General features: G+C 42.4%; 1 protein-coding gene across 1 annotated transcript in view; it reads left to right on the top strand.

Annotated features, from left to right (window-relative positions):
* LOC311111369 (mucin-5B-like) overlaps positions 1-16056 on the top strand; it is a gene marked incomplete at its 5' end in the record, with an annotated part of 31057 nt that overhangs the window by 3867 nt on the left and 11134 nt on the right. The window contains 20 exons of the mRNA XM_084154086.1: positions 56-269; positions 371-496; positions 819-892; positions 1102-1221; positions 1421-1531; positions 1821-1890; positions 2014-2151; positions 2252-2416; positions 2526-2620; positions 2721-2847; positions 3239-3481; positions 4045-4145; positions 4366-4517; positions 4635-4773; positions 4858-4968; positions 5109-5288; positions 5408-5647; positions 5778-5934; positions 6162-6290; positions 6481-6602. Coding sequence (XP_084010212.1) covers positions 56-269; positions 371-496; positions 819-892; positions 1102-1221; positions 1421-1531; positions 1821-1890; positions 2014-2151; positions 2252-2416; positions 2526-2620; positions 2721-2847; positions 3239-3481; positions 4045-4145; positions 4366-4517; positions 4635-4773; positions 4858-4968; positions 5109-5288; positions 5408-5647; positions 5778-5934; positions 6162-6290; positions 6481-6602 — 2814 coding nt within the window. The remainder of the gene's footprint in view (positions 1-55; positions 270-370; positions 497-818; positions 893-1101; positions 1222-1420; positions 1532-1820; positions 1891-2013; positions 2152-2251; positions 2417-2525; positions 2621-2720; positions 2848-3238; positions 3482-4044; positions 4146-4365; positions 4518-4634; positions 4774-4857; positions 4969-5108; positions 5289-5407; positions 5648-5777; positions 5935-6161; positions 6291-6480; positions 6603-16056) is intronic.

Genomic DNA, 16056 nt, shown 5'->3' with positions numbered 1-16056 from the left:
GATCCAACAAATGTTTTTTATATGGTAACCTTTTGTGGTTTGTCTCCATCTGTAGGAATTTTGTCAGCAGCTGTTCTCCAATGCAGCTTTCAGTAGCTGCACAAATTATTTGGACATGGACTCCTTTGTCGAGACCTGCCTGGCTGACCTGTGCCACTGTGATAACAGCACCAACTCCTTCTGCCTGTGCAACACCATCTCAGAGTACTCCCGTCAGTGTGTTCACGCAGGGGGGAAGCCACAGCAATGGAGGACTAAACAGTTCTGCTGTAAGCATGCAGATACTCTTCAACATGCCCCCCAACCACCAAATGATCAGGTTCACAATCTCTGTTAAAGAAACAGTTCATCACAATGTTTCTTTTCTCAGATAAGACATGCCCCTACAACATGGAGTACCAGGAGTGTGGAAGCCCCTGTGTTGACACCTGCTCCAACCCAGAGGCCAGCCAGTTGTGTGAAGACCACTGTACAGACGGCTGTTTCTGTCCTCTAGGTACCACATAGGTTCAACTCTGGTGTATAAGTTAACCTTAAGCACATCATGAAAACATCACACCTTTACCCATTATGCCTTTTATATCAATGTGTGCAAAGTATCTGAATAATGTGACAAAGAAAGGAGTAAATATTGGATTTTTCTCAGTTGCTTCCTGGAGTCAATGCAGTTCTCTGTGTAAAGTACACATTAGAATAACACTCCTTACTGAATGCAGTTTTAGCAATCTCTTAAACAGTGAAAATGAATAATTTTCTGTTAGGAACTAAAATCTTTCTTAATGTTGTATTAAAATTCTGCCGGATCTCTCACCAAATAGGTACTGTATTCGATGATGTCAGCAACAGTGGCTGTATTCCAGTGAGCGAATGCCTTTGTGTCCACAATGGACAAGTATACAAATCTGGAGAATCTTATACCAGCAACTGTAAAGAATGGTAGGCCAAGTACATCATCTGATTTAAACATGACGTATCCCATACCTCATGTTCATGAATCATGCCAAACTCTACAGTGTGATTATCAAAACGAAATACTGTATGAATGCAGTTGTGAAATAAGCCAGTATAAATGTTCCCTTTAGCACCTGTGCTGGTGGTCAGTGGGCCTGTACGGACAAGGACTGTCCTGGGACCTGCTCTGTGGAGGGAGGATCCCACATCAACACCTATGATGGGAAAGCCTACACATTCCATGGGGACTGCTCTTACATTCTGACCAAGGTCAGTTCATGTGGTGCAGTAAAGCAAAGCAATAGAAACTAGTAGAAAATCTTCATAACTTTTCAGTGCAAAGGTGAGGTAAAATTGCTTTTCCTCAAGCCACATGTTGACCTAGACATATGTCCAAAGGGTTCATTCTTTAAGTGAGTCACTCTCATTTCATGTTTATTCCGTCAAACTCATGCTTGTTTTCCTTCAGCAATGCAATGGAACTGAATTCACCGTGCTGGGAGACATTGTGAAGTGTGGGTTGACTGACACTGAGACCTGTATGAGGGCTGTTACCCTAGCCCTCTCCAGCAGATCCACCGTAAGGCAACTCTCCAAATATGTTTCAGAGCAAATAACATAATGACCTGTCAACTCATTTCAAAGCAAAGACACTTCTTTAAGATCATTATTCTGGCTTGCAAATAAATGTCCCTCAAACTTTTTGTCTAAACACACAATAACCTTATTTAAAATTGCCCTGATTTGGCAAATATTGCCGGGCTGTTTGCAATCTGTATGGAAATGTTTGAGTCTTCAGCGGAATGTTCAACAAAAATATATGAACAAATTAGAATTGTATCAAATATATGATTTTATCTAATTCACAGGTAATCCGAGTCCAGTCAAGTGGAAGTGTTTTTGTAAATCAGATTCTTTCTCAGCTCCCACTCTATACAGGTGAGATAATCCATTGTAATACCTAATTAAATTGTTGTGTGGATCAGTGTATAAACTCCATATCATTTATATTCACTAGATGAAGCCTTAATGGTGTCCCTCTTTTTATTTCATGTATTGCAGCTGAAGTGACCATCTTCAAGCCCTCCTCATTCTACATTGTTATCCAGACAACCCTTGGAGTTCAACTTCAGATCCAGCTTTCACCAGTTATGCAGATCTACATAACTGCCATCTCATCCTACAAAGGAACAACCTGTGGTATGCTTCAGATTCATCCACCAGTTTCATACCTTATTCTTCGGTGTCTCTATTCATAAAAATCGAATAACATCATATGACTTCAATTATTTATCCACAGGCCTTTGCGGAAACTACAATGATGTTCAGGCAGATGAGTTCAGAGTCATCAGTGGATTGGTGGAGGGCACAGCTGTAGCTTTTGCCAACACGTGGAAGACCATGGCCAGCTGCCCTGATGTCAAGAGTAGCTTTGAAAACCCCTGCAGTTTGAGCATTGAAAATGGTACATATTTATTAAACCTACAGATGAATCACTTGTTGAATGATTATAACAAAGTTATATAAGAAAGAATATGCTGATGTTGAACAAATTATGATTGTCTTTTTCACAGAGAAATATGCCCAGCACTGGTGTTCCATGTTATCAGATCCTAAAGGAGTGTTCTCCCCTTGCCATTCTGAAATAAGACCTGATGCCTACAAAACCGTAAGTTAGTTAAGAAGGATACAATCACAAAGTAAAACTATTAAAGTCTTATGTGATGAGGTTATAGTCCTGACACACTTTGACTATTTTTTTCCAACAGAACTGCATGTATGACAGCTGTAACTGTGAGAAGAGTGAGGACTGCATGTGTGCTGCCGTGTCCTCTTATGTCCATGCTTGTGCTGCCGAGGGCATCCAGCTCAGCGGCTGGAGAGACACTATCTGCAGTAAGTAGACAGCATGGCACCATGGAGACCTCTTGCAATGTGTGGTCCTCTGTAGCTCAGCTGGTAGAGCACGGCGCTTGTAACGCCAAGGTAGTGGGTTCGATCCCCGGGACCACCCATACACAAACAAACAAACAAAAAAATGTATGCACGCATGACTGTAAGTCGCTTTGGATAAAAGCGTCTGCTAAATGGCATATTATTATTATTATTATGTTATTATCATAAGTGCTGCAAATCAATTAGAATGTAATGATTTTATTGACACAACAACCGTAGGGTTGAGTTACTAAATACAAATAACCGGAAGAAATAACTCCACAAATACAAAGATATAAGCAAACAAAAAATAGTATTGCTAATACTACTCATATCTAATGACTTTTCTCAGATAAATTCGCCACCTGCCCCAGTCAAACAGTTTATACCTACAACATGACCAGCTGTGGACGCACCTGCCGCTCCCTGAGTATGACAGACCGATCTTGCCAGGTGGAGTTTGTTCCGGTGGACGGCTGTGGCTGTGCAGAGGGCACATACATGGACGAGGCTGGCCAGTGTGTTGCCCCCACCAACTGTCCCTGCTATGACAAGGGCTCAGTGGTCCCTGCAGGAGAGGCTATCAGCAGAGACGGTGCCACCTGGTAAACACCTCCCTCATACATATAAAGCTAGGCGACCAAAATAAATACAAGTACTAGTGAAACTTGATGGATATATTCAAAACTGTGTCGTAATGATATTTGCTGTTAATTTGATTATCTAACTAACTATAACTATTAATACTGTAACTACGTTACAGCACTTGTAGGCAAGGGACACTGAGTTGCACTGGGGGAGCAAGACTATTTAGTAAGTTTGATGTTCTTTGCTTCCAATTTAGTAGCTATTTCTAAAATAAATGTGTCGATATTTGTATTTGTATTTATTATGGATCCCCATTACTTTTCCTGGGGTCCAGCAAAATCAAGGCAGTTATACATTTTAAAAACATAATATGATTTAACTCTTTACATGCATCCTTCACAAAACAGGTACATTTGAAATGAACCAAGAGGATTCAAGCAATTCATGTAAGACAATGTGATTAATGATGATGAATGTGGATATTTCTGGATATATTACAATTATATTCTGCTTGTTTGAGAATTGAAAATAGTTTTTTAAAACTTGTATTGTTATTCCATATATCCCCAGTATGCACACAGCCTATGGTTTTCTTCAACTGCTCAACTGCACCTCCAGGAGCTTCAGGGTCAGAGTGTCAGAAGAGCTGCAAAACTCTGGACATGACCTGTGTGAGTCCCTCATTAACTCTAAATGGGATTGTCACACACTGTCACTATTATACCGAGTTTTGTGTTGACTGAACAAAAACATTTGAGAATCTCAATTATGTCAAATACCCCCCCCCCCAACCCCCCCACCCCTCCTACCCCTCCCCCCGTGCACAAAAACATAGTCCACATTCCTTTAATTTGCCATGACTTATGTGTGTATTTTGTTAAATCACTTTAGATCAGCACAGAGTGCACATCAGGTTGTATGTGCCCCACCGGACTGGTGTCTGATGGGAACGGAGACTGCATCAAGGAGGAACTTTGTCCTTGTTCTCACAATGGAGCTACTTACCAAGCTGGAGAGACCGTTAAGGTTGACTGCAATACATGGTATGCCTGTTTTGTGTCTTACATCTCAGGGGGGAGAAAACATAAAGAACATAGACTTACAAATCATGAAAAAACTGACCGGCAATTTTTGTGACATTATGTGTGTGTTGTTCACAGTACTTGCAAGGACAGACAATGGCAGTGTACCACACATCTTTGTGATGGAGTTTGTGCAATCTACGGAGAGGGTCACTATATCACCTTTGATGAGAAAAGGTTCAACTTTAATGGAAACTGTGAATACACTCTCATTCAGGTTTGTGTCTCTATTTGGTAGAATTTTATCAGCATTGAAAAGTGTGAATTTGAACAATATTAAGAATATTTTCCTTTCGCACAGGACTACTGTGGCAATACTAATGGCAGTGGTAGCTTCAGAGTCCTCACTGAGAACGTTCCTTGTGGAACTAAAGGCACCACCTGCTCCAAGACCATCAAACTCTTCCTGGGGGTAATGAGCAACTTGACTTCACACAATACTGTACATTCCATCCCTCGTGTAAAGCACAATCAACAAATGATCAACCAAACATCAAGTTGAGATCCGATTTCAGACCAAGTTATGTATGAAAACATATTTCTCTATTTCAGACCAGTGAGCTCATATTGGCAGATGGGACTGCTCAAGTTGTCAGGAGTACTCCAGAAGAGCAGTTTCCTAAACAGATCAGTCTTCTGGGGAATTATCTGGTCATTGAAGTCAAAAGTGGTCTAATCCTCATGTGGGACAAGAAGACCAGTCTGTCTATCAAGCTTAGCCCACAATACCAGGTATATTAAGATACTCTGATGAAGAACTGAATTCAGTATTCAGTCAAAACTGATATTACCAAGACTTTTGTAGAACCCTGCCAAGTCAATCATTTAAATTCATGATCTCTTTTCTTCAGGGGCAAGTGTGTGGTCTGTGTGGAAACTATGATGGCAACGCAAACAATGACTTCACAACTAGAGCCCAGGCGACTGTTGTTGATCCGGTGGAATTTGGAAACAGCTGGAAAGTTTCATCAAGCTGCCCAAGTGTATCCGCTGTAGTGCATCCATGTACCTCCAACCCGTACAGAGCGTCTTGGGCCCAGAAACAGTGCAGCATCATTAACAGTGATGTCTTCGCAGCCTGCCAGAACCAGGTATGGATATATTCAATTAGGATATATTTCTAGTAAGATATGTGGATTTGTCTTTTGTGGACAAAGAAATGTACTTCACCATGTACCATGAACTACTGTATATCTTACAACACATTGCTGTGCTTTTAAGGTGGACCCCTCTCCTTACTACGATGCTTGTGTGAGAGACTCATGTGCTTGTGACAGTGGTGGAGACTGTGAGTGCTTCTGTACCGCAGTGGCAGCTTATGCAAAGGCCTGCAATGAAGCTGGAGCATGCGTAGCCTGGAGAAGCCCCCGAATTTGCCGTAAGTTTCTTCACAATCAACAGTGAAGTCTGAGCTGAGTAAAATCAAGAAGGTTGAACTGAATTTTTTTGGGTTCTGGTTCAACTACATTAAGGCGCTTGTCAATTCAGTACTGGACCAGGTTGACACATTATCATATAGGACAGTTGATCATGGAAAGGTATCATTATTCTAGTTCAAATAATGAAAACGTTTTTTGTCCACCATATTTTGTCCTCCACATACAGCACTGTTCTGTGATTACTACAACCCCCCTGGAGAATGTGAGTGGCACTACAAGGCATGTGGAGCTCAGTGTATGAAGACCTGCAGAAACCCTTCCGGAAACTGTTCTAGTTTAATTCCAGCATTGGAAGGTAGGGATATGACTCATATTTTGTCTCATTTTGGGTATGATTTCTGAATAACAATTTAAATTGGATCTGACCCCGACAATGGTTATAAAACAACATGTCTGAGCAGCCTCAGGATACATTTACAGTGACTCCTGTTATCCTTAACAAGACTTGACCTTTTGTAACCTCTTGGCTATTGTGCTTATTACAGGCTGCTATCCTAACTGCCCTGCGGCACAACCTTACTTCAATGAGGAGACAATGAAGTGTGTGGAGAGGGAACAATGTGGCTGCTATGACTATGAAGGAAACCAGTACACCAATGGACAGAATGTTCCGGCACAAAACTGTGAAACATGGTATGTTTAAATCATTCAATTCACAGTACCTGTGCTATTTCAGAGCATATTCTGAATGTTCCAACTGTGAAAGTACTATGTATTCCGTGTTATATTAATTCTGGGGAAGAGGGTAGGGGATTGGCAAAGACTGGAAGGGTCATGCTAGTTTTTCCATAGTGATGCCAATAATGGCTGTATGACAATCTGAAAACTTGCCCTGCTCCCCATGGATTTCACAACATACTTTATTACCAAGTCCTGACTAGTCTTAGCTCTTTACTAATATTTTGAACAAAATATTTATATCTATATAATTTGAACCTGTGAATAATTTCAATGTTTAAATTATTTAAATTGTTTAATTAAATTTAAATTGATTTTTCTTCTTTTAAAGCACCTGCACAATGACTGGAGTGAGCTGTAGTTATAATGTAAATGGTAAGGATGACATCCCCAAATTAAAGTAAAACATTTAGCAATGACCAAAGCAACATTGATTGAATCTAATTGTAAAATATTTTCCCCCCTGTAGATTGTACATGCTTGCATAATGGTAAACAACACCAATATGGAGAAACCATCTACAATACAACAGATGGGATTAGTAACTGCATAGTTGCTGTTTGTGCCGCGAATGGAACCATTACCAGGAACATTTACCCTTGTCAAGTGATCACAACTCCAGTACCAACCACAACATCCCCTCTGACCACAACAACTGTCCATGCAACTACAACACAGGCCTCTACAACAACACTAAAGCCCACAACTGTCTTCCATTTCTCAACATCTGGTAAGCAGAGAAACTCTAAAATGATTAAAGTACAAAAACAATTTTGCTAAGTACCATACTGATAAATGGCAATCTTGATAACAATTAATAGCAATTTATATGTAAAAGTTGGACCCAAGAACGGACCCAAGAACAATTATACCCAAACCCGACGACAAGCAAACCTAGAACCATACCCTATAGGGTCCGGGTCTAGACCAGACCCGATAGGACCCGAGTGTCAGAAAAATAATGTTTATCAGCCAAGTTTCTTCACTGGTTAACATATAGGACTTTATATTTTGCCTTCTATAAGTCAGTATATTAACCTTATTTGCAAAAATGTAATATGCTATAGGCTATGCAGAGCTTTGATTGGGTCATTTCGGGTCCACTCGGGTTCATCAGCTGTACTTACATAGACCCAAGGGCTGATGACAATCAAACAGCAATCAACCCGAACCCGGGAAAAAGTTAGCCCTTTGGACCAAGACCCGCTCGGGTCACGGGTGGGTCTCGAGTATTTGGGTTTGGGTGGACCCGTGAAGACCTGTAGGTGTTAATGATACGTTTAATTCATATTAACGATATGTTAAAATGTAGTATTGTAAATATGAGCTATTTGGTAAATGAAAATGTTATTTTTCTGGCCTAGTTAACTGAAGATATATATTTTTCAAAAACAGAACCTACATCTACTTCAACTTGGTCATCCACAACAATGGAGACCACACCTGAAATCAATATTGGCACAACAACTACATCATTAAATCCTACAACTACAACATCAGGAGCAAGTACAGTCACAATTCCGAATCCGACAACTGTAACTACAACAACTATGGTACCCTCAACAAGTGGACAAGTAGCTACATCGACCACAGCTGAAATTTCAACAAAGGAAGAAACCACAACTGAGACCATTACATCTACAAAGCCATCTAAAGTAGTCACCACCGGCCCAACAACCACTTCCACCACTGTAATTGTTGAAACCTCTACCTCAGCATCACAGCCCACAACAACAGGTGAAGAAACAACAGGGCCAGTTGTCATAACTTCCAAACCCACTACATTAACAACAACTACAATTGCACCCACAACAACTGCAGAGGTAACTACACCTACCACTGGTGGAACAACCACAATTGAAGAAACCACAACTGAGACAATTCCATCTACATCAACAAAGCCACCTAAAGTAGTCACCACCGGCCCAACAACCACTTCCACCACTGTAATAATTGGAACCTCTACCTCAACATCACAGCCTACAACAACAGGTGAAGAAACAACAGGACCAGTTGTCATAACTTCCAAACCCTCTACTTTAACAACAACTACAATTGCACCCATAACAACTGCAGAGGTAACTACACCTACCACTGGTGGAACAACCACAATTGAAGAAACCACAACTGAGACAATTCCATCTACATCCACAAAGCCACCTAAAGTAGTCACCACCGGCCCAACAACCACTTCCACCACTGTAATTGTTGAAACCTCTACCTCAACATCACAGCCCACAACAACAGGTGAAGAAACAACAGGGCCAGTTGTCATAACTTCCAAACCCACTACTTTAACAACAACTACAATTGCACCCACAACAACTGCAGAGGTAACTACACCTACCACTGGTGGAACAACCACAATTGAAGAAACCACAACTGAGATAATTCCATCTACATCAACAAAGCCACCTAAAGTAGTCACCACCGGCCCAACAACCACTTCCACCACTGTAATTGTTGAAACCTCTACCTCAACATCACAACCCACAACAACAGGTGAAGAAACAACAGGGCCAGTTGTCATAACATCCAAACCCACTACATTAACAACAACTACAATTGCACCCACAACAACTGCAGAGGTAACTACACCTACCACTGGTGGAACAACAACCATTGAAGAAACCACAACTGAGACAATTCCATCTACATCCACAAAGCCACCTAAAGTAGTCACCACCGGCCCAACAACCACTTCCACCACTGTAATTGTTGAAACCTCTACCTCAACATTCAAGCCCACAACAACAGGTGAAGAAACAACAGGGCCAGTTGTCATAACATCCAAACCCACTACATTAACAACAACTACAATTGCACCCACAACAACTGCAGAGGTAACTACACCTACCACTGGTGGAACAACCACAATTGAAGAAACCACAACTGAGACAATTCCATCTACATCCACAAAGCCACCTAAAGAAGTCACCACCGGCCCAACAACCACTTCCACCACTGTAATAATTGGAACCTCTACCTCAACATCACAGCCTACAACAACAGGTGAAGAAACAACAGGGCCAGTTGTCATAACTTCCAAACCCACTACATTAACAACAACTACAATTGCACCCACAACAACTGCAGAGGTAACTACACCTACCACTGGTGGAACAACCACAATTGAAGAAACCACAACTGAGACAATTCCATCTACATCAACAAAGCCACCTAAAGTAGTCACCACCGGCCCAACAACCACTTCCACCACTGTAATTGTTGAAACCTCTACCTCAACATCACAGCCCACAACAACAGGTGAAGAAACAACAGGGCCAGTTGTCATAACTTCCAAACCCACTACATTAACAACAACTACAATTGCACCCACAACAACTGCAGAGGTAACTACACCTACCACTGGTGGAACTACAACAATTGAAGAAACCACAACTGAGACAATTCCATCTACATCCACAAAGCCACCTAAAGTAGTCACCACCGGCCCAACAACCACTTCCACCACTGTAATTGTTGAAACCTCTACCTCAACTTCACAACCCACAACAACAGGTGAAGAAACAACAGGGCCAGTTGTCATAACTTCCAAACCCACTACATTAACAACAACTACAATTGCACCCACAACAACTGCAGAGGTAACTACACCTACCACTGGTGGAACAACCACAATTGAAGAAACCACAACTGAGACAATTCCATCTACTTCAACAAAGCCACCTAAAGTAGTCACCACCGGCCCAACAACCACTTCCATCACTGTAATTGTTGAAACCTCTACCTCAACATCACAGCCCACAACAACAGGTGTAGAAACAACAGGGCCAGTTGTCATAACTTCCAAACCCACTACTTTAACAACAACTACAAATGCACCCACAACAACTGCAGAGGTAACTACACCTATCACTGGTGGAACAACCACCATTGAAGAAACCACAACTGAGACAATTCCATCTACATCCACAAAGCCACCTAAAGTAGTCACCACCGGCCCAACAACCACTTCCACCACTGTAATTGTTGAAACCTCTACCTCAACATCACAGCCCACAACAACAGGTGAAGAAACAACAGGGCCAGTTGTCATAACATCCAAACCCACTACTTTAACAACAACTACAATTGCACCCACAACAACTGCAGAGGTAACTATACCTACCACTGGTGGAACAACAACCATTGAAGAAACCACAACTGAGACAATTCCATCTACTTCAACAAAGCCACCTAAAGTAGTCACCACCGGCCCAACAACCACTTCCACCACTGTAATAATTGGAACCTCTACCTCAACATCACAGCCTACAACAACAGGTGAAGAAACAACAGGGCCAGTTGTCATAACTTCCAAACCCTCTACTTTAACAACAACTACAATTGCACCCATAACAACTGCAGAGGTAACTACACCTACCACTGGTGGAACAACCACAATTGAAGAAACCACAACTGAGACAATTCCATCTACATCAACAAAGCCACCTAAAGTAGTCACCACCGGCCCAACAACCACTTCCACCACTGTAATTGTTGAAACCTCTACCTCAACATCACAACCCACAACAACAGGTGAAGAAACAACAGGGCCAGTTGTCATAACTTCCAAACCCACTACATTAACAACAACTACAATTGCACCCACAACAACTGCAGAGGTAACTACACCTACCACTGGTGGAACAACCACAATTGAAGAAACCACAACTGAGACAATTCCATCTACATCAACAAAGCCACCTAAAGTAGTCACCACCGGCCCAACAACCACTTCCACCACTGTAATTGTTGAAACCTCTACCTCAACATCACAGCCCACAACAACAGGTGAAGAAACAACAGGGCCAGTTGTCATAACTTCCAAACCCACTACATTAACAACAACTACAATTGCACCAACAACAACTACAGAGGTAACTACACCTACCACTGGTGGAACTACAACAATTGAACAAACCACAACTGAGACAATTCCATCTACATCCACAAAGCCACCTAAAGTAGTCACCACTGGCCCAACCTTCACTTCCACCACTGTAATTGTTGAAACCTCTACCTCAACATCACAGCCCACAACAACAGGTGAAGAAACAACAGGGCCAGTTGTCATAACTTCCAAACCCACTACTTTAACAACAACTACAATTGCACCCACAACAACTGCAGAGGTAACTACACCTACCACTGGTGGAACAACCACAATTGAAGAAACCACAACTGAGACAATTCCATCTACATCAACAAAGCCACCTAAAGTAGTCACCACCGGCCCAACAACCAATTCCACCACTGTAATTGTTGAAACCTCTACCTCAACATCACAGCCCACAACAACAGGTGAAGAAACAACAGGGCCAGTTGTCATAACATCCAAACCCACTACTTTAACAACAACTACAATTGCACCCACAACAACTGCAGAGGTAACTACACCTACCACTGTTGGAACAACAACCATTGAAGAAACCACAACTGAGACAATTCCATCTACATCCACAAACCCACCTAAAGTAGTCACCACTGGCCCAACAACCACTTCCACCACTGCAATTGTTGAAACCTCTACCTCAACATCACAGCCCACAACAACAGGTGAAGAAACAACAGGGCCAGTTGTCATAACTTCCAAACCAACTACTTTAACAACAACTACAATTGCACCCACAACAACTGCAGAGGTAACTACACCTACCACTGGTAGAACAACCACAATTGAAGAAACCACAACTGAGACAATTCCATCTACATCAACAAAGCCACCTAAAGTAGTCACCACCGGCCCAACAACCACTTCCACCACTGTAATTGTTGAAACATCTACCTCAACATCACAGCCCACAACAACAGGTGAAGAAACAACAGGGCCAGTTGTCATAACTTCCAAACCCTCTACTTTAACAACAACTACAATTGCACCCATAACAACTGCAGAGGTAACTACACCTACCACTGGTGGAACAACCACAATTGAAGAAACCACAACTGAGAGTATTCCATCTACATCCACAAAGCCACCTAAAGTAGTCACCACAGGCCCAACAACCACTTCCACCACTGTAATAATTGAAACCTCTACCTCAACATCACAGCCCACAACAACAGGTGAAGAAACAACAGGGCCAGTTGTCATAACTTCCAAACCCACTACATTAACAACAACTACAATTGCACCGACAACAGCTGGAGAGGTAACTACACCTACCACTGGTGGAACAACCACCATTGAAGAAACCACAACTGAGACAATTCCATCTACATCAACAAAGCCACCTAAAGTAGTCACCACCGGCCCAACAACCACTTCCACCACTGTAATTGTTGAAACCTCTACCTCAACATCACAGCCCACAACAACAGGTGAAGAAACAACAGGGCCAGTTGTCATAACTTCCAAACCCTCTACTTTAACAACAACTACAATTGCACCCACAACAACTGCAGAGGTAACTACACCTACCACTGGTGGAACAACCACAATTGAAGAAACCACAACTGAGACAATTCCATCTACATCCACAAGGCCACCTAAAGTAGTCACCACCAGCCCAACAACCACTTCCACCACTGTAATTGTTGAAACCTCTACCTCAACATCACAGCCCACAACAACAGGTGTAGAAACAACAGGGCCAGTTGTCATAACATCCAAACCCACTACTTTAACAACAACTACAATTGCACCCACAACAACTGCAGAGGTAACTACACCTACCACTGGTGGAACAACAACCATTGAAGAAACCACAACTGAGACTATTCCATCTACATCCACAAAGCCACCTAAAGTAGTCACCACAGGCCCAACAACCACTTCCACCACTGTAATAATTGAAACCTCTACCTCAACATCACAGCCCACAACAACAGGTGTAGAAACAACAGGGCCAGTTGTCATAACATCCAAACCCACTACATTAACAACAACTTCAATTGCACCCACAACAACTGCAGAGGTAACTACACCTACCACTGGTGGAACAACCACCATTGAAGAAACCACAACTGAGACAATTCCATCTACATCAACAAAGCCACCTAAAGTAGTTACCACCGGCCCAACAACCACTTCCACCACTGTAATTGTTGAAACCTCTACCTCAACATCACAGCCCACAACAACAGGTGAAGAAACAACAGGGCCAGTTGTCATAACTTCCAAACCCTCTACTTTAACAACAACTACAATTGCACCCACAACAACTGCAGAGGTAACTACACCTACCACTGGTGGAACAACCACCATTGAAGAAACCACACCTGAGACAATTCCATCTACATCCACAAAGCCACCTAAAGTAGTCACCACCGGCCCAACAACCACTTCCACCACTGTAATTGTTGAAACCTCTACCTCAACATCACAGCCCACAACAACAGGTGAAGAAACAACAGGGCCAGTTGTCATAACATCCAAACCCACTACTTTAACAACAACTACAATTGCACCCACAACAACTGCAGAGGTAACTACACCTACCACTGTTGGAACAACAACCATTGAAGAAACCACAACTGAGACAATTCCATCTACATCAACAAACCCACCTAAAGTAGTCACCACCGGCCCAACAACCACTTCCACCACTGCAATTGTTGAAACCTCTACCTCAACATCACAGCCCACAACAACAGGTGAAGAAACAACAGGGCCAGTTGTCATAACTTCCAAACCAACTACTTTAACAACAACTACAATTGCACCCACAACAACTGCAGAGGTAACTACACCTACCACTGGTAGAACAACTACAATTGAAGAAACCACAACTGAGACAATTCCATCTACATCAACAAAGCCACCTAAAGTAGTCACCACCGGCCCAACAACCACTTCCACCACTGTAATTCTTGAAACCTCTACCTCAACATCACAGCCCACAACAATAGGTGAAGAAACAACAGGGCCAGTTGTCATAACATCCAAACCCACTACATTAACAACAACTACAATTGCACCCACAACAACTGCAGAGGTAACTACACCTACAACAGGTGGAACTACAACAATTGAACAAACCACAACTGAGACAATTCTATCTACATCAACAAAGCCACCTAAAGTAGTCACCACCGGACCAACAACCACTTCCACCACTGTAATTATTGAAACCTCTACATCAACATCACAACCCACAACAACAGGTGAAGAAACAACAGGGCCAGTTGTCATAACTTCCAAACCCATTACTTTAACAACAACTACAATTGCACCCACAACAACTGCAGAGGTAACTACACCTACCACTGTTGGAACAACCACAATTGAAGAAACCACAACTGAGACAATTCCATCTACATCCACAAAGCCACCTAAAGTAGTCACCACCGGCCCAACAACCACTTCCACCAATGTAATTGTTGAAACCTCTACCTCAACATCACAGCCCACAACAACAGGTGTAGAAACAACAGGGCCAGTTGTCATAACATCCAAACCCACTACTTTAACAACAACTACAATTGCACCCACAACAACTGCAGAGGTAACTACACCTACCACTGGTGGAACAACAACCATTGAAGAAACCACAACTGAGACTATTCCATCTACATCCACAAAGCCACCTAAAGTAGTCACCACAGGCCCAACAACCACTTCCACCACTGTAATAATTGAAACCTCTACCTCAACATCACAGCCCACAACAACAGGTGTAGAAACAACAGGGCCAGTTGTCATAACATCCAAACCCACTACATTAACAACAACTTCAATTGCACCCACAACAACTGCAGAGGTAACTACACCTACCACTGGTGGAACAACCAGCATTGAAGAAACCACAACTGAGACAATTCCATCTACATCCACAAAGCCACCTAAAGTAGTCACCACCGGCCCAACAACCACTTCCACCACTGTAATTGTTGAAACCTCTACCTCAACATCACAGCCCACAACAACAGGTGAAGAAACAACAGGGCCAGTTGTCATAACTTCCAAACCCACTAAATTAACAACAACTACAATTGCACCGACAACAACTGGAGAGGTAACTACACCTACCACTGGTGGAACAACCACCATTGAAGAAACCACAACTGAGACAATTCCATCTACATCAACAAAGCCACCTAAAGTAGTCACCACCGGCCCAACAACCACTTCCACCACTGTAATTGTTGAAACCTCTACCTCAACATCACAGCCCACAACAACAGGTGAAGAAACAACAGGGCCAGTTGTCATAACTTCCAAACCCTCTACTTTAACAACAACTACAATTGCACCCACAACAACTGCAGAGGTAACTACACCTACCACTGGTGGAACAACCACCATTGAAGAAACCACACCTGAGACAATTCCATCTACATCCACAAAGCCACCTAAAGTAGTCACCACCGGCCCAACAACCACTTCCACCACTGTAATTGTTGAAACCTCTACCTCAACATCACAGCCCACAACA

Source organism: Coregonus lavaretus (genome assembly GCF_964263955.1).
Source record: "Coregonus lavaretus genome assembly, chromosome: 37".
Taxonomy (NCBI): Eukaryota; Metazoa; Chordata; class Actinopteri; order Salmoniformes; family Salmonidae; genus Coregonus; species Coregonus lavaretus.
Note: the sequence above shows the minus strand (reverse complement) of the source record. Positions and strands in the feature narration are given on the sequence as shown.